General features: G+C 45.6%; 1 protein-coding gene across 2 annotated transcripts; it reads right to left on the bottom strand.

The window, feature by feature from the left end:
* Nucleotides 1–1,306: 1,306 nt before the first annotated feature.
* On the bottom strand, nucleotides 1,307–17,235 carry RNPEP (arginyl aminopeptidase). 2 transcript variants are annotated; one of them, XM_063144105.1, is made up of 11 exons: nucleotides 16,793–17,235; nucleotides 15,010–15,150; nucleotides 13,510–13,658; nucleotides 12,107–12,223; nucleotides 9,446–9,681; nucleotides 7,651–7,764; nucleotides 7,422–7,534; nucleotides 5,334–5,442; nucleotides 3,869–4,093; nucleotides 2,165–2,307; nucleotides 1,307–1,837 (listed from the first exon to the last, which is right to left on the bottom strand). In XM_063144105.1, exons 1-11 carry the CDS (start codon nucleotides 17,195–17,197, stop codon nucleotides 1,673–1,675), a joined length of 1,917 nt encoding a protein of 638 aa, XP_063000175.1. In that variant the 5' UTR covers nucleotides 17,198–17,235; the 3' UTR covers nucleotides 1,307–1,672. The 2 variants fall into 2 exon arrangements, with proteins under 2 accessions (XP_063000175.1, XP_063000185.1); XM_063144115.1 differs by lacking the exons at nucleotides 15,010–15,150; nucleotides 16,793–17,235 and adding an exon at nucleotides 15,199–15,299.
* Nucleotides 17,236–18,132: the final 897 nt, after the last annotated feature.

The following is an 18,132-nucleotide window of genomic DNA, read 5'->3' as shown; positions in this document are numbered from 1 at the left end:
CTCTGCTCGATTGCTAAAATGTATTCATCAAATACATGCCAAGTGATGAATAGTACAACTACAAATCAATGTGAACTTTAAACCTGCCCTCTTCATGCCTCTCTGAAGGACTCCAGGGTTACAAAACTGCTGCTTGGTACTCGTAGGTTTTTCACAAGGTTTGTTTGCGTTTCTAGCTTTGGGTATGGGAATCCAAAGGATCTTTTTATTTTCAATTTCCTAGGGCTGGGGGTCCTTGGCCATAGTGCTCGGGCTGTATTCTGATCTTGGGAAAGGCATTAAGAGCCACCTCCATTGCGACAATGCAGGCCCTGCAAGGCCCAAGCAGAACTGCCATACTGGACCCTTTGCCGACACCTTTCTAACCAGCCCACTGTCTCCAGATTTCCGCTATCCCTCCTGTTAACCCTTGCAAATTGCAGGTTTTGCCTCAGGGCGACGGTCCCAGAAGCAACCACCAAGAAATATTTTAAGTTGATTTTTTTTTAGCCTTGTTGAAATCCAATGGAAAACAAAAAATATCAGCCAAATTATTGGTGAGTTTAGGGTTAGGGTTAGCATCCTTATATAGTTACCATTGCAGGAATTATTTATGTTATGTATTGGAGGGTAACAGATAGACCCACAATGGCTGGTTCGCATGTGGATTTCCTCGCAGGGCTTCTCGTTGCGGCAGTGGTGGCTATTTTGAATATTTGGTGTAGCTTCTTGTTGATACTAATCTGGAGAGGTGGGTTGTTGGAGTGATTGACAAGCCATCCGCAACCCTAAAACAGCCATGGGTTCTGGATGGCTTGTCAATGACCCCAACACCACCAGGTTTCCACGTAACGAGAAGCTGCAGTGGTGGGCACTTGGATTGTCAACCTGCAAACTGCTGTGGTGATCGTGCCAAACAGGTCAATAGAAACGGGGGGGGGGGGGCGCGGGAGGGAGAAGATTGCATGAATGGCTAAACTCACACACTGACCTGGTTTGCCCCCCAAAATAAGCCCATAGTGGCTTATTTCCCTTTCTTTCATGTGTCCTACATCAGCCCATGAGTTCTGGGTGGCTTGTCACCCATGTCAACAAGACACCCTGCCTGGGTCTACAAGACATGCCAAACCACACTACTCAAGGTAAAATTATGCTAATTCCCTTGACAGGTGACCAGCTACACAAGGAGGAGAGGTAAATCACCATGGCTTATTTCTCCTCCATGATTGTGTAAACCTGGCCTTTATGTAAGAACTAAAAGCGGCAGATAATTTTTTTTACAGATGTTATGACAACTTTCTGCTACTGACTATTGAAAAACAGCAAAAATGTTACTAGTGCATTTAATTTTGCCATTTTGGAAACATATACATAGAAATCTTTTGTATATCATTTTGTTTACATTTACAAACTTTAAAAAAGAAAAGAAATTTTTTAAACCAGCAGGTTTTCCATGAGGAAGCTTCACTTCCTAGGAAGCCTCAGAATTTTCCAGCATTTAATGAAACGTGTTTTGTTTTTTAATATAGGACTCCAAAGACTGTGGGACCTGCCCCCATCCCATAAACCCTGGAAATAGGTTTTGATAGCAAGCATCTTCTTTCCTCTTCCCCTGCCCTTTAACTCTCCACATTGCATACAGACATTTGCTGAAGCTCAAACGTTAAACTGCTTTGGTGTTGCGGCTTTCTTCTTAGTTTCTGTCACTCTTCAACCCCAAGATCTTTTTGACATAGTTCTGGACGTTAACATGCAGTTGTGAAGCAGTGGCGGAGAACGTCTCCATGGCCAATGCCTGGGAAGACTCTGAACCACTCACCATGGCCCTGTAGATGGGAAGGGTATACTTCTGCTTTCCCTGAAATAAAAGCATAAAATAGTTCACTGCCAAGCCTGTAGCACCCAACAATGTCCTAGGAAGAAGGCAAGGAAATCCTACTCCAAAAACTGGTCGTAAGACATGCTAGTCGACTCCACATTTCTTTTCTAATTGCAAGAGGTCAGATCATAACGGTGGTGGAGCTGGGTGATGGAGAAAAGAGAGGCGCTGTAAACCCAGGGAATAAAACTACCTAGCTGCACCAGTGCCCAGAACTACTAATTAAGAAGAGGCAATTCATTAGGTGAAAGCTATCAGATTAGCATGCCTAGGAGCCCTCGACATGAAGCTGCATTAACCACAAACCTGGCTGTGAAGGAAGTCTTTCACTTTGCCAAATTCAGCCTCATGATTGTTCTTGAGGAGAATCTGGCACCAACGAAGACGCAGCTCTGCATTCTGTGCTTTCGAGATCTTGGGGTACAAAGCACTCATCTTCTCAATGTTCCCTTAATATGAAAGGATAATTAAGGTCACTTCTCTCCCTTACAATGTAAGGGAAATTTGCATTGCAAAACTGAATAATAACATGATCTTCCAGTTACTCCTTTCTCTGAATGGTCACCATGCTTACCTTCATACATGTGAGCTGTGTATGTCACACCCTTACTGGGTTCGGATATCATGATAACCCATGATAGGTTAATTAACCAATCATGGTTTATCATGAAATCCAAACCCTGTCAGTTATTGTGTCATCTGCAGGAGTTTTTTTAATCCACAATGGCTTATTTGGCCAATATAACCTACTGCTTATACCTATGTTCACTGCTCTGGAAACTGTGTTAGATAATTGAGCGGTAAATATTGTAAATAACAACAACAACAACAACAACCCAGAATTTGTAGAGTGAGTTATCTAACCCATTGTCAGTTATTGGCTGAGTTCGGATGACACGCTAATTAACTGCAGTGGTGGTGGTAATAGGAACAGAATGGGAAACAACCGTTGATTAGCGTGTCGTCTGAACTCAGCCATTTTGTTACATGGCGGTCACCGTGGGTTATTTTGGCTGGCTATAGAGCTGTGCGGCAAGAGCGGTCCAAAAAGCTGCTGCTCTGATTTTCATTGGCTTGCTGCTTCGGAACACATTAAAGCAGCCAAGCGAGCAGTGCAGAGGAGGCAGGGTATGAAGTTTGGTCCTAATCCTGCAAACCGCCAATGTTTTCTAGCCGCTTCCTCCTTTTTGGTACATTTGGCATTTTTGCTCCTTTGGAATAAATGTGCAGGGGTTTAATGGTGAAACGGGTGTCACCCGACTAGGAGAGGCTGTGTGTGGAGTTTGGTTCCAACCCTGCAAACCCCCACGGTTTCCTAAGCACTTCCCCCTTTTTGGTGCACTTGAGATTCTCCCTCCTTGGTGAGTGATCGTGCAGGGGTTTGATGGTGGCTCGGCTGCCTCCTGACTGGGGGAGGCTGTGGATGACGTTTTGTCCCAATCCTGCAAACTTCCAGAGCTTCAGAGGTGAAACAGCGCTACTGCTCCGGTGGGAGGAATAATAAGCTCACAGTAGCTTATTAGCCCACTTGTGTGGTGGGGGATTATGGGCTAATTAAAAAACAACCTACTGTGAGTGGCTTATTAACCCATCATGGGCTACTGTGACATCCGAACGCAGCCACTGTGTCACTTGTATTTTGAGGGCCTTTGACCCCACTGTTTTATATTTTTCCATTGTATAAACTTATTCAGTTATTAATCAATTAGTCTTTTAAAGTGCCATAAGATTTGTGTATGTATTTACTGTAACAAACTAACATGATTACCCCTCTGAAAGCTATTCTGTTTTATTTTTAAGATCTCAGGCATAGGAAAAACATGATCAAAGACCTTTCTGTCCCTAGAAAGCCTCTAGTACCCGCACATAAAAAGACCTCTCCTTCTCTCGTTACTTAATCCCATGCTCTGAACTCTCATTTTCAGTTTGCTTTTTTCCAAGGCCATCGTCCATCATGCTTGTTTTTATACTGCCATGATAACTCCTTCAACATAGTAGAGGGAATCTCACCATCTGGTAAGGGGGACTTCTGCAAGATCTTATCCAGGAAATAGACCAGCTGGAAGGTTTTCCAAGCAGAGATATCTACTGATCTAATGGCCTCCATGTTAGGGTTGGCAGATGCCCACAGTTCTGCCAGTTTCTCAGCTGGCTTCATCAGCTCCTCCCCAGGTGAAAGGTCAGGAAGGTAGGGGGGCCAACCAGGCACATTCAACCACCGATCAAACTCAAAACCTGCCACATGAAGAAGAGCAGGGGGTGGGGAGAAAGAGAGAAAAAGAGAAGCTTACTGGAATCAATAGCAGAAGTTAGTAGTTTCATAAACAACAGTACTACTGAAGCACATCTTAGTTGTCCAAAGTGCTTCACATATATTATCCCAACACTCCTTCTTAGAACATTGCACAACAGGGCACTATTGTCATCCTCTCCAGTGAGGAGACGGAGCTGTTTGCGTCTCTTGTCAGTGAACCATGTTGAACCATGTCTGGTTCAACATTTGAACCAGACATGTCCCAGCTTGCATTCTATGCCACTACATAATGCCAGAGCAGCTTTTTGGAACATGATTCCCAAAGGACTCCAATGGCATCATTAGTCTAGTTGTTCCTGCAATTAAATGGACTCATGTAGAGTTCCGGGATGTGGGGAAAGTGTGCTTTGATCTCATTTTAATGATACATCTTTTTTAAGGGGAAGGAATGTAGCTCAGTGGCAGAGCACCCTCTTTGCATGCAGGTCCCAGGTTCAATCTCTCTGGCATGTCCTAGTAAGGCTGGAAAAATCCCTGCCTAAAACCTGGAAAGCAGTTGCCAGTCATTGTTGAAAATACTGGGCTACAAGGAGGACCCATGGCCTAACTCACCATAAGGCAGTTTCCTATAAGTTTTCCAGGAGCCAGGCTGAGAAGTTTTTCAACTGGCCCTTTATTCTAATCCTTAATGCTGTTTGCTAGTAACCATATGCTACACCTGTAAAAGTAGAAGGACCTTTGCTACCTTTAACTCTTCAGAACTAGAAGACGAGATGCATACTTCAGGACTGCAACCTGGGTAGCAACTGTGGTGAAGAGCAGGTGGAGTGAGCACAATTGCAGCACAGAGCAACTGAATAGCAAAAAGTAGCATACAAGCACGGATCTTATTGGCCTGTGGGAGAACACTGGCAGGAATGTTATGCTCACAACCACCTTGACTGCTAGGAAAATTTGGAAAGTTCCTGCTGCTCAAAGCTTTTAGCCAACTCAGAAGGATGGTTATGTACTGGTTATACTTGGCTAGTATCTTCCTGGAGGTGTTCTTTGCAGCTACATTGTTTGTCAAGGATGTAAAGAATTGATGTTTTGGTTCTAACAAATTTGAGCATCTCTAAAAGCGACTTAGGAGAACTGAGGAGGCTCCATCTGCTAACGAATAAGGTTACTCCAAGGTTACACAACCGAGTAAATTTAAGTATATGTAGTAGTATTGCTGACCTGGAATGGTATCCACCCCTTGAATCTTCAGTTCTGGGAAATACTTCAAATAGAACTCCAGAGCGTCATCAGCTGTGATACTTTGAAACTTGAACTCGTTCACATAAGCCTGTCACACAGAGAGAAACTGGTGTTGAGTCATGCTGTGGTTTGCGTGGTGCCCCTTTGGGCATTTCAACTCTCTTAACCAATAACTCATGAGCCTCTCTTGCCCCAAAGCACATCTGCTTGCATTCAGCCCACATCTTTGGATATTGGGTGGTACAGAAATATAATATAATATAATATAATATAATATAATATAATATAATAATCTTGCTGCTCCAGTCTGAACAAACTAGATTCGGGGAGTGGGGGGATTGAGAATCGATTTTAGTATATGTGCTGCTGAAGTGGAGAATGGTAAGTCAGGACAATTCTTTGCCCTGATTCTTAGCCTTTCTGTTTTCAAAGTGGCCAAAAAAATAAAAAAAAAAGCTAAAGGCAAAGGGGTAGAAAAAAGGATGTTTAATACAATAAAAGAACTCTGACACATTTCAGATCTGTAGGTCCTTCCTCAGGGTAATTTGTTAGAATGTATGGGAGATCATCTACTTCATAACCCCCAGTCTCACATAGCATAAGAGACCGGGGTTTATGAAGTAGATGATCTCCCTTACAATCTAACATATTATGCTGAGGAAGGATCTAAGGGTCCAAAATGTGTCGGAGTTGGTTTTGATAGCAGAACTCGGGGTGCAGATCACTGAACCTGGAGCTAAGGGGTTAAGGTGTACCTGAACAAGGTGGGAGGAGATTGCTGGGATGCTTGTTTTCCCCTTTCCTGTCACCTCCCCTCTACTTCCTTCTTCTTCTTCTTGTTCCCTGCCTCATGGGTTGCTGACCACATGGCTGAACTGAGCCATTCTATCCTAGGATGGAAAGTTACTTATTCCTAAAGTAAAGTTTCTTTCAGACCACCACTGGAGTGTTTATTTTGTCAACACACATGGCTACTCACAGGGAGCTGATTCGGATGACAATAGTTTTATTTTACTAAACTTCCTTTTTTCTACCCCTTTGCCCTTAGCTTTTGGGGGCATTTTGCGTGGAGTTTGCCAAAGTGGCCAACCAGATGACTTTGGGAAGACCACAAGCAAGACACGGGTGCAACAGCACCCTCTCGCTCCTGTTTCCCAACAACTGATCTTCAGAGGCATGCTGCTTCTAAAACTGGTGGCAATATACAGCCATCATGACTAGAAGACATTAATGGCTTTATCTTCCATAAATCTGCTTAATCTCCTTTTAAAGCCATCCAGGTTGGTGGCTATCACTACATCTTGCGGTAGTAAGTGCCATCATTTTAACTGTGTGTTATGTGTACAAGAACGTCCTTTTATCTGTCTTGAATCTCCCACCACTAGACTTCATTGGAAGAACCCTGGTTCTAGTATAAGGACGGAGGCCTACCCACTTTCTCCAAGCTATTGTTTCATACATTTCTATTATATGCCCCTCTTAGTTGCCTGTTTCCCTAAACTGAAGAGCCCCAAACATTTCCTTATAGAGGAGCTGCTCTAGCTCCTTGATCATTTTGGTTGCCTTTTCCTGCACCTTTCCCAGCTTAGCAATATCCTTTTTGATAGGGTGACTATATGAAAAGGAGGACAGGGCTCCTGTATCTTTAACAGTTGTACTGAAAAGGGAATTTCAGCAGGTGTAATTTGTACATACAGAGAACCTGGTGAAATTTCCTCTTCATCACACCAGTTAAAGCTGCAGGTGCCCTGCCCTCTTTTAAATCTGGTCACTCTAGTATAGCTCCTGTAGCTTTAACTGTTGTGATGAAGAGGGAATTTCACCGAGTTCTCCATATATACAAATGACAGTTGCTGAAATTCCCTTTTCTATGCAACTGTTAAAGATACAGGAGCCCCGTCCTCCTTTTCATATGATCACCCTATTTTTGAGGAGCAGCAACCAGAACTGTACACAGTATTCCGAGTGTGGTTGCAAAGAAACATCCCTTGCAAGCACACATTTGAGGAACAGTTTTGCCCAAGACTCACGTGAAACACAGACAAGTTCCAAGCTGACATAAAGTACCTGTAGGAAAGCATCAAACTTGCTCTGGTCTCCAACAAGATGGGCAAGGTAGGACACAAAGCAATAGCCCTTTTCATAAGGGGTCTCATTATAGGTGTCCTCAGGATCAATACCTAGCAGGAAGAAACATACAGGCTGAGCTTTAAAAAACAAATTATCAGCGTGATTACAAGAGGAAACCCCCCACTGACATGACTGAATCCATGGGCTCTAGAAGATCAGTACAGACCTGGCTCTATTTGCACCCTGAGCTTGTTGAGAGGATGGTCTTCCCCAGTGTTGTCCATGTGTTGACGAAGCAAAGCCCTCCCTGTAGCAGCTTCTAAGGAAGTGTAAGCAGCACCTGGTTTCAGGGGACAAGGAGCAGGAGACATGGAGCTATTTATTGAAGCTTCTGGCAAAAGCAAAGCGATGGAATGAAATGGCTTTCTTGGTACTCTGGAGAAAAGTCAAAGATCATTTGGAAGCCAGCATCCCAGCGACAAGGATGGAGGAACAGCACTGCTGAGAACTGCAGGACAAGGCAAGATCCCACACGAAATACAATAAAAACAAAAGCAACCTCCTCCCCTAAAAGGCATACAAGTCTATTTAACCATTAGCAAGTGCATTTTGCCACTCCTCAAGATGGAAATCTGAAATTCAAATCAAATCCTCTGGGGGGCACATGGAGGGTACATACAGAACTCTAGTGCAGCTGTATCACTGAATAAATTCATACAGGGGATTGTTTGACAGAATCCTTCATGCAAACTCTTTCTGACCAGAGAAAGTAAACATGCCAAAGGCTACAGAAGCAATCCTTCAAGCACATCCAAGGCTGTACAATCCTGTGAGGCTTGAGCAGGACATATAGTACAATCGGCACCAGGGCATAAGAATGAAAGAAGGGCAGTGCTGGGTCGGCCCAAAGGTCTATTAAGTCCAGCATTCTGTTCCTGCAGCGGCCAACCGATGCTTATGAATGAATGCAATAGCACCCTCCTGCTTATGCTCCCCAGCATTGAGAGACATGCTGCAACAGTAGAAGTTCCAGTGGAACTTGTGCTGCAAAAGTTGATCTCTTTTTGATATTTACTATATTCATATAGGCTAATAGTTCACTAGTATACCTCCACATGTGCGGATATACCTGCTAAGTTCTTAGTCTACCTCATGCCATCTGACAAAATAGGCCAAAACAGGCCATGGGGGGGAGTTAGGTGTGAAGGCCCCTCCCCAGGCCTTCAGTTGGCTCCATCCACTGACTGCATCACCCTGATCATTTTGCCTTTCTCCCATGCTGAGAGAGGCATGGAGCTTCTCCCAGTGCTAGCTGGGTCCTTCACTATCCACAACCCTACTGTTATATTAGATCTGTGACTGTAGAGAACAGCAGGGATTCCTTCAGTGGATGGAGCTTGAAGTCAAGGAGGCTGTGGAGCCTCCTTGAGTGGTCCACAGGTGAGAGGTTCTCCATCCCTGAAGTAGACTGTTGCCTGTGAGAGCTCCTGCCACAATAAATTCATCTGATGTTCTTGGCATTACAGTCTAACACAGCTATTCTTCGGGAACAAGAATGAAGATGATTGCTTTGAAATAAATCCTCTGCTAAGAGGGTATCAACAGATGTTCAATAACCCTGGTGTGAAGGCAGGTTCTACTCAAATATCAACACCATTCCCTCTATTTCTGATGTTCAGGCTGTGAGTGCTGTTGAAGAGGGAGCTATCAGCAGGCTAGTGCAGATCATGAGGTTTGCAGAAGTACAAACAAAAGTGTGTGTGTGGGGGGAGGATAACCTATAGGGAGGAGCCCCAAGCCCAATGAGGACAGTGTACGGCTATTGTACAGTGGCCATAGAATGATGACTGAATAGGGAAAGAGGATGATAACCAGGGGAGGGGGAAGAAAATGAAATGGAGTGGCTGGAATGCTGAACAGCAGGATTTCATACTGCAACATTCTGTTGCAGGTTGCACTGCAGCACTACGAATAAACATAGTTATAAGCATCAACTTGGACATGAATAATGGGCAACTTACCATAGAGTTCTGTAGAGATCCTCCTCTGTGCATACATGGTGAAGCCCTCATTCAGCCAGAACTCTCCCCAATGAGCATTTGTGACTAGATTTCCAAACCAGCTATGTGAGATCTCATGGATGATCACATCTGCCAGAGAACGATCCCCAGCCAACAGGCAGGGAGTCACAAAGGTGATGCAGGGGTTCTCCATTCCTCCAAACGGGAACGAAGGTGGCATAAACAGAACATCATACCTGTTCAAAAGCAAACTGTATCAGCAAGAAGGCAACCTCCATTGTGACAATCACATCCCAACCGTTCACACACGCACATACCGCCAACTGCAATTGCACTCATGGTCCTTTACCATATAATAATGCCCTGCTTGTTATTCCCTGCCCCACTCCCTGCCTACACTGCTGTGAGAGTGACTGAGGTTCTCTCTCAACCTTCAGCTGCCAGAAGCCAGATTCGCCCAAGAAGTTGAGAAAGACGCAGGCAGGTTGAATAGTCTTGAGGTGCCGTGCATTGGGACTGGTGGTTGCTTCCAATCAGAACTCATAGTCTCTCAAAAGTGGGGGTGGCTGCTACACTTTTGGAATCCCTGCCCCATGGCCTGCAAGGGTCCCTAGGAACATAGGAAGCTGCTTTATACCAGGTCAGACGATTTGACCATCCGGCCCAGTGTTGTTACTCTGACTGGCAACAGCAGCAGCAGCTCTTTGGCAATGGAAAGTGCTGTTGCACTCAAGCCCTGCTTGTGGGTTTCCCACGGGCAGCCAGTTGGCCACTGTGTGAACAGAATACAGGACTAGATGGACCCTTGATGTCATCCAGTATCAGCTCTTCTTACGTTCTTATGTCTTCCCCATCACTGCCTGCCTCATCCTTTTAAGGTGAGATGCCAAGGACTGAACATAAGAAGAGCCATGCTGGATCACATCAAGGGTCCATCTAGTCCAGCTGTCAACCAGAGAGCCACAAGCAAGACATGGTGCAACAACACCCTCCCACCCATGTTCCCCAGCAATGGGTGTATCTAGGCACAGCCATCAGAGCTAGTAGCCATTGATAGCCTTCTCCTCCAGGAATTTATTCAATCCCTTTTTAAAGCCATCCAAATTGGTGGACATCACTACATCTTGTTGTAGTGAATTTCATAGTTTAACTATGCGTTGTGTAAAGAAGTGCTTTCTTTTATCTGTCCTGAATTTCCCACCAATCAGCGTCATGAGATAACCCCACGTTCTAGTATTTGAGGGAGAAAAATGTCTCCATATCTACATTCTCCACACATGAATAATTTTGAACACCTCCAAAATTTTGTACACCCTCTACAATTTTTTTTAAAAGAAACTGGGACCTTCTGAGTGCAAATCCATGTGTTCTGCTACTGAGCTATAGACTCATAGAATCATAGAATAGTAGAGTTGGAAGAGGCCTATAAGGCCATCGAGTCCAACCCCCTGCTCAATGCAGGAATCCACCTTAAAGCATACCTGACAGATGGTTGTCCAGCTGCCTCTTGAATGCCTCTAGCGTGGGAGAGCCCACAACTTCCCTAGGTAACCGGTTCCATTGTCGTACTGCTCTAACAGTCAGAAAGTTTTTCCTGATATCCTGCCGGAATCTGGCTTCCTGTAACTTGAGCCCATTATTCCATGTCCTGCACTCTGGGATGATTGAGAAGAGATCCTTGCTCTCCTCTGTGTGACAACCTTTTAAGTATTTGAAGAGTGCTATCATGTGTCCCCTCAATCTTCTCTTCTCCAGGCTAAACATACTCAGTTCTTTCAGTCTCCCCTCATAGGGCTTTGTTTCCAGACCCCTGATCATCCTCATTGCCCTCCTCTGAACCTCCTCCAGCTTGTCTGCATCCTTCTTGAAGTGGACGCAATACTCAAGATGAGGCCTAACAAGGGCCGAATAGAGGGGAACCAGTACCTCATGCAATTTGGAAGCTATACTTCTATTAATGCAGCCTAAAATAGCATTTGCTTTTTTTGCAGTCACATCACACAAGATTCTCCACAAAGGATGAAGTATGAATCATGAGGTGAACATGAGAATATGTTGTCATAAATGGAGTCAGACCACTGGTCCATCTAGCTTATTTTTTTATTTATTTATTACATTTTTATACCGCCCAATAGCCGAAGCTCTCTGGGCGGTTCACAAAAATTAAAACCACAATAAAACACCCAACAAGCTTAGTATTGTCTTCACCAGCCTCCCCCAACCTCCAGATGTTTTGGACTACAACTCCCAGGATTCTTGACCACTGGCCATGCTGGCTGGGCCTGATGGGAGTTCGTCCAAGAAAATTGGAGCACACCAGATTAGGGAAGGCTATAAATGGCTCTCCAGGGTTGTAAGGCATAGCTTTACCAGGAAATACCAGGATTGAACTTCAGACCTCCTCCATGCAAAGCATGTGCCCTATCAACTGATCTGTAGGCCCTTCCAGTTCAGGTGAGCTGGCTTAAGGAAATGGATGTCTCTGCCCAATACAGAATCAAGGTGAGGGTGTGGTCCCTTTATAAGAATTCCTCCCATAGCCACAGTAGCTAGTTCTGTAGCAGGAGGAATATGGTTATTTATTTTGCTTTTATTTACAATATTTATATATTGCTTCGCATTTTAATTTAAAAAATCCTAAAGCGGTTTACTACAACTTACCTTTCCCATACATATGGCCCAAAAAGCTTCTCTCCAGTAGTAAGAAACTCTTCAATCACACCATTGTATTCTTTCTTCGCTGCATCAATGAGGCAGGGCTCAGCCCACACATGACTCCTGGCAGGAGGGAAACAAAATGGATGGAAGTCTGTAAAAGGTGTAAGAAGACATCCATAGCTATATACACAACACATTAACTAAATAGTCCTTCACACAGTTGCTTGGGGTAAGAAAGAAGATATCCTGCACCGGGTATGAAGGAACAGAGCCATTCTAGCAGTTACCAGACTTTCCTTCTTTAATGAATTCTTTTAACTGCAGATTGTGCCCACACCCCCACCCTGCACAAAAGAGACAGATTAAAAATTACAGCAAAATATCAAGATTAGTCAGTAACTGCTGGTTCAACAGAAAGGAGAACAAGGGTCAGACAGTGCATGTCCAATGATGTCTATAACGTGAGGTGGGGTGGAATCTGTGACCCTCTGGGTATTGTTGGACTTAACTCCCATCAGCTCCAGCCTGGCCAGCAAAGGGTAGTGGGAGTTAGAGCCCAACGGTATCTGCTTTATTGCCTGCACTGTTTCTTTATCTTCTTTAAGCCTTTTGTGATAGAAATCCAAACATAAAGAGGAAGGGGTTTATTGTTCTTGAGGAAGAATGGACAATTATGGCCGGGTGATAATATTCAAGGATTTATGCAGTCTAAACAGCCCCTCACCCCACAATAAACAGGAGACAAGGAGGATTGTTCTGAACAATGCTTCAAGAGGTGCAAAGGTCTAGATAAAAGATGCTTGCTCTGCTTGGGCCTACCTCATCTAGACTCCTAAGTCTAGGTGGCACCTAAGGCTATCAGCATATACCAGTTGAGATGACTATATGGTATCAGAGGCTGAATGCCTCTGTAGGCCAGTTGCTGGGAAACATGAGTGGGAGGATGCTGTCGCACTGGTCTCCTACTGGTGGGCTTCCCATAAGCATCTGGTTTGGCTACGGTGGGAACAGAACGCTGGACTACGTAAGCTTTTGGTCTAGTTCAGAGGGCTCTTCTTATGTTCTTATGACTCTGCTTATCATCTCCTAAATAGGCCTGGGCTGCAATCCTTGCAGCTTCTAGCAGGTGCCTCTTTTGTTATCTTGGCCGAATAGAATTACTTTACTTTGTTTTATTACGTGTTTATTTAATTCTGGATGTGTTTTAACTATTATTTTATTTTTTTCTCAGTCTTACTGTAAATCAGCTTGAATACTATGTGTGTGTAACACATACATGTATATATACATTATACACACACACACACACACACACACACACACACACAAAAACAACAACCCCAATATGCCTAGACAGGCAGAAAAGACTGCGCTGGTTTCCCTTTAGCGCTGCAGCAGCCTCTCACCTGGGTCCCACTTCCGCAGAAACTATGTCACCAACAACCAGGGCAACCAAATAGGATGGAATAGGCTGAGGCATCTTGAAGAGGAAAGTGCTGTCCTTCTGCTTCTCCTGGGTAATAGCACTCATCACTGCTGTGAAACCCTCAGGGACCTAACAACAAAGAAAGAAATGCCTGTGATGTTGCAGCAAGGAGTGCTTCACTGATAAGGGACAGTTTGTGTTTTATCTTTTGAATAGGGGCAACCCATTTCCCCTTTTTTCAGTTATTGATTTTTGAGATGGGAGAGAAACCCAGTTGCATTCTTGCAATACAATATAAGAGTATGCATAATCTATACCAGCCTTCTCCAACCTCTGGTGCCCTCCAGATGCTTTTGACCACAACTCCCAGCGTTGGCCATGATGACTGGAGCTGATAGGAGTTGTAGTCCAAAATATCCGGAAGGCACTGGACTGGGAAAGGCTGTTCTATACAATATTTATTTATTAATAATACTTGTGTATTGTTTAATATTATAAAATAAGCGGTATATGTGTAAAATCATATCTATAATATCTGCAGGTCTCTTTGTACAAGAGAGAATATATGAATGTGTTACTCACAGGTGATCCTCATTTGGTTCCCACTTTTCCAAATCAAGGCTCTGTGCTTTCATTGGAAAGGAGATTGCAGCTAAAGGCTCACAATGCAACAACCATGCTGGTGTGGTTCTAGTAGCCAATGCCTGGAAGGGAGACCATCCAAGAGCCCAATGTATGCAACCCAGGGCTGGCCCTACCATTAGGCAGAGTGAGGTGGTTATCTCAGGCAGCAGTGGCCTGGGGATATGGAGCCTCAACATGGTGTGATAGGACAGGCCTGCGTGTGCCAAGTTGCCTCACTGGACAGCAGATGCCGTCCAATTGAAGTGAGATTCTACTGCCATTCTGGCTGGCTTCTGTACATGGAAATGGGGGCGGGAGCAAACTTGCTTTTCAGGCAGCAAAATGTCTCGGGACGTCTCTAATGCCACTTTGAGTTCCAGGATGGAAGAGAGGCAAGATATAAATGTAATATTTATTTATTTATTTAAAACATTTATATTCCGCCCTATATCATTAAGATCTCAGAGATACAGATAAAATCATACCATATAAAACAATAAATATACACAGTTAAAAACAAATTAAACCATGAGCCAAGTTAAAACAATGTATAATTTAAAAGCAATAAAAGCAGTTAAAACAATGTGCCATCTTAGTGGATTTAACCATCAAAGGCTTTGTTAAAAAGCCATGTTTTTACTTGGCGTCGGAATAAAATCAGTGTTGGAGCCAGTCGGGCCTCCAAGGGGAGGGCATTCCACAGTCTGGGTGCCACAACAGAGAAAGCCCTCTCCCTTGTCCCATCATAGGTCAACTATATGGTAGTTCCTGCATCAATAAATGCTTAATGGATGGCAAGCCCATGGAATTTATATCACCAGCTGTTCTGCTCCTTTAGAGTTAGGGAGTACCTTACCTTTATCAGAGCTGAGTATGTACTTTTAACTGCAGGGGTGTCAAAGCAAGGGAAAAAGGATCTATTCAGAACAGCTTGGCCTTGAGTGTACATATAGGGCTTCTGCTTCCCTGCAGTCTGCTCGGGAGTAAGCCAACACACCTGACAAAAGACAAAAGACAGCCTTCTATGAGCAATGGGAAACTTTACCTGGATGCATGCAGAATATGTGCTCTTGACAGCTGGAGTGTGAAAGCCTGGGAAAAAGGACCTGTTGAGCACAGGAAAGCCAGAGGTGTAAAGAAAGGGTCCCTCCTTCTGGGCTGTTTGATAAGAATCCAGACAGGATATCTATAAGAGCAGGCAAAAGATCAAGCTGTCGGACGCTTTTCATCCGGCTTCTATTAACATTGGCCAAAACCAGACATATATTTATCAGGCCTAACAGTCATTTTAGCGAACCAAGGATCATCCTAGTACAACCTTCGCCAATCTGGTGACAGATGCTGGCTATGGGATTATGGGAGTTGTAGTCCAACACATTTGGCAGGCACCAGCTTGGGGTAGTCTATACTAGTAGCTTCATCCACTTGATGCCTGGGATAAGTTGAGAGTTGCAGTAGAAATAACCTGGTGCTCATATGATACGGGGTAGCTGAAAGATTAATTTGGGTTGCAGAGGACCCGTTCCTTATTTGTCATTTTCGTCTGAGGTCATCATGCATTTATGTGATTGTTTTGATTGGACAAAGTTGTTTATCTTCAAGGAGACAGTCTTCTGATCTAGTCAATATATGATATAAAGTAGTCCTAAGCTTAGTTTGGGGTGCAAGTTGGTCCTAGTAACCAACTTCAGCATCGTGAATCAGGGGATGCAGAACCATAAGCAAGGGTCCAATTCCTCCTTCCGCCCACTCCTCCCCATGTTTCTATTTAACAGCAAGAAACAGGAGTTTTCTCACAGGAAACTGTATACTCAGCAAATGAAATGACTTCTTATAACACAGACTGAAAGGCAGAAAACAGAAGCTCATGGCTGCTTCCACTTTCTGTTTCCCTTGCCTGCCAAACAACCAAAATCATTCCAAGACTCAGGAAAATGTGGGAAGGGGGAATTTGGAAGGAGCAAAGGATATCAGGACCAATGATGTAACAGCAAGAAGAGAGCAAATGCAGAAAGGTAGGGTGTAAAGGGAGTGGTGACACATCCAGGCTGAGGAGGAGTCCCCACATTTTCACTTTTGGAACCAGTGGAGGCTGGTGCCTCTGATTTTGGTGGGGCTATAAATCCATTTCGGAGTTCAGTCAGAACCAGCCAGTACTCTAAAGGAGCTATCCAAGGTGCTCAACTTAGTTCAGGGATACCTTGGATAGCTGCTTTAGGGTTTTAGCTGGTTCTGACTGAAATCTGAAATGGATGTATAGCCCCACTGAAATCGGAGGCACCAGCTTCCACTCTTTGGAACGCAGTCCAGAAAAGCAAAGGGAAACACAGCAACTAAGTCTGCAATCCTATGCATGTTTTGGGTGTGTGTGTCTAAACATGCAAAGAATCGCGCACTAAGATGCAAGCGGCGCTCCCGAGCATGTGCAGAGCGTCTTTTCTACACCACCGAGCCACTGCACGGAGCCCTCATACACCCGCTGTTAGCGGCTAGGGCTTTCGGTTCAAAGCTCAGAGCTTGAACCTTGTGCCCCGCCAGCAGCCAAGGGAGGAACCCGACGGCTCAGGGCCCTCGGCTGGGACAAGAGCCGACTGGTCGCTGGGTCTACCGGTCCGCCCACGCCTCCCTCCTCCACTCACCCCTGGTCCCCCTCCGGCTCGGTAAGCGATCTCCAGCACCACCGTGTCTCCGCACGTCAGAGGCTCGGGCAGGGTGAGGTGCAGCGCGGAGCCGTAGCTGGCGAACGGGCGGTCCTGGAAGGCGAGCGGGCGCAGCGCCTCGGGCTCGCGGCCGGTCTCTCCATCGCCGCCGCCGCAGGGGCTGCCCGGCGGCGCTAGCCCGGCACTTTCCACCTCCACGCTGGGGTGCGAGTCCAGCACCAGCTCGCTGGCGCGGTCCCGCAGGCACGTCAGCTCCAGGCGGACTGAGCCTTGCAAGTGCCCGGAGCCCGCCGGCCCAAAGGCCACGCGTAGCGCCAGGTGCATGTGCCGCAACTGGAAGGCGTCCGCGCTGCAGGCGGACGCCGCGTCTCGCCGAGCCGCCATGGTGACTGCGCGCAAGAGGGAGACGCGGAAGCCAGCAGGCGCTCAAGGCCGCCGGCAGACGTCGGCGCGCCGCTTGGGGAGCGGGGAAAGGCGGGCGAGGCTCGGCCCACGGGGCGGAGCGACGTGCGAAAGTGCTGCGCTGACAGTTCCTTTGTCCTCGGACCGGATTTCCTGGTTATGGTTGATGCCACGGCGGACTCCTTGCCTTAAAGCGAATAAGGGCAGCCGCTTGCTTATAAGGGACCATGGAGACAGGCCGGGCCCTCAGGGCTGAGCCGCCGGCCCGAGACAGTTGGCTGCCGGAGGTAATAGACGAGCTGGTGTTCCCACTCTCCTCTCAACCCAAATTTTGTGCATAGAAAGTGACCGGACCGGCAGCTGAAACATACTTCATTCAAACCTAGATGACATCCATCTTTTACTACATCTGAGAGCAATAAGCTAGTTTAGGGCAGCCTTTCCCAGGCTGGGGCCCTCCCGTTGTGTTGGACAATTACTCCCAGACGTGAAAAATGGCAAACTCTCCCCTGGAGTCAGGTTGAGGCCCAAAACACTTAATGCAATTTTAAGAAATGATAAACGGAGGAATGTAACCTAGGGAGTTACCTAGGAAGATCATGGGCTCTCCCACACTAGAGGCCTTCAAGAGGCAGCTGGACAACCATCTGGCAGGGATGCTTTAGGGTGGATTCCTGCATTGAGCAGGGGGTTGGACTCGATGGCCTTGTAGGCCCCTTCCAACTCTGCTATTCTATGATTCTATGATTTTATGTAATGCTTCTTTCACTAAAACAGCCTTCCCCAACCTGGAACTCCAACTCCCATCATCCCCAGCAAGCAACCATGCTGGCCAGAAATAATGGGAGTTGCAGTCCAACACATCTGGAGGGCACAAGGTTAAGAAAGGCTGGATTATGGGGTGCAGAACAGGCCCT

The sequence above is a fragment of the Elgaria multicarinata genome, chromosome 1 (assembly GCF_023053635.1).
Source record: "Elgaria multicarinata webbii isolate HBS135686 ecotype San Diego chromosome 1, rElgMul1.1.pri, whole genome shotgun sequence".
Lineage (NCBI taxonomy): Eukaryota > Metazoa > Chordata > Lepidosauria > Squamata > Anguidae > Elgaria > Elgaria multicarinata.
Note: the sequence above shows the minus strand (reverse complement) of the source record. Positions and strands in the feature narration are given on the sequence as shown.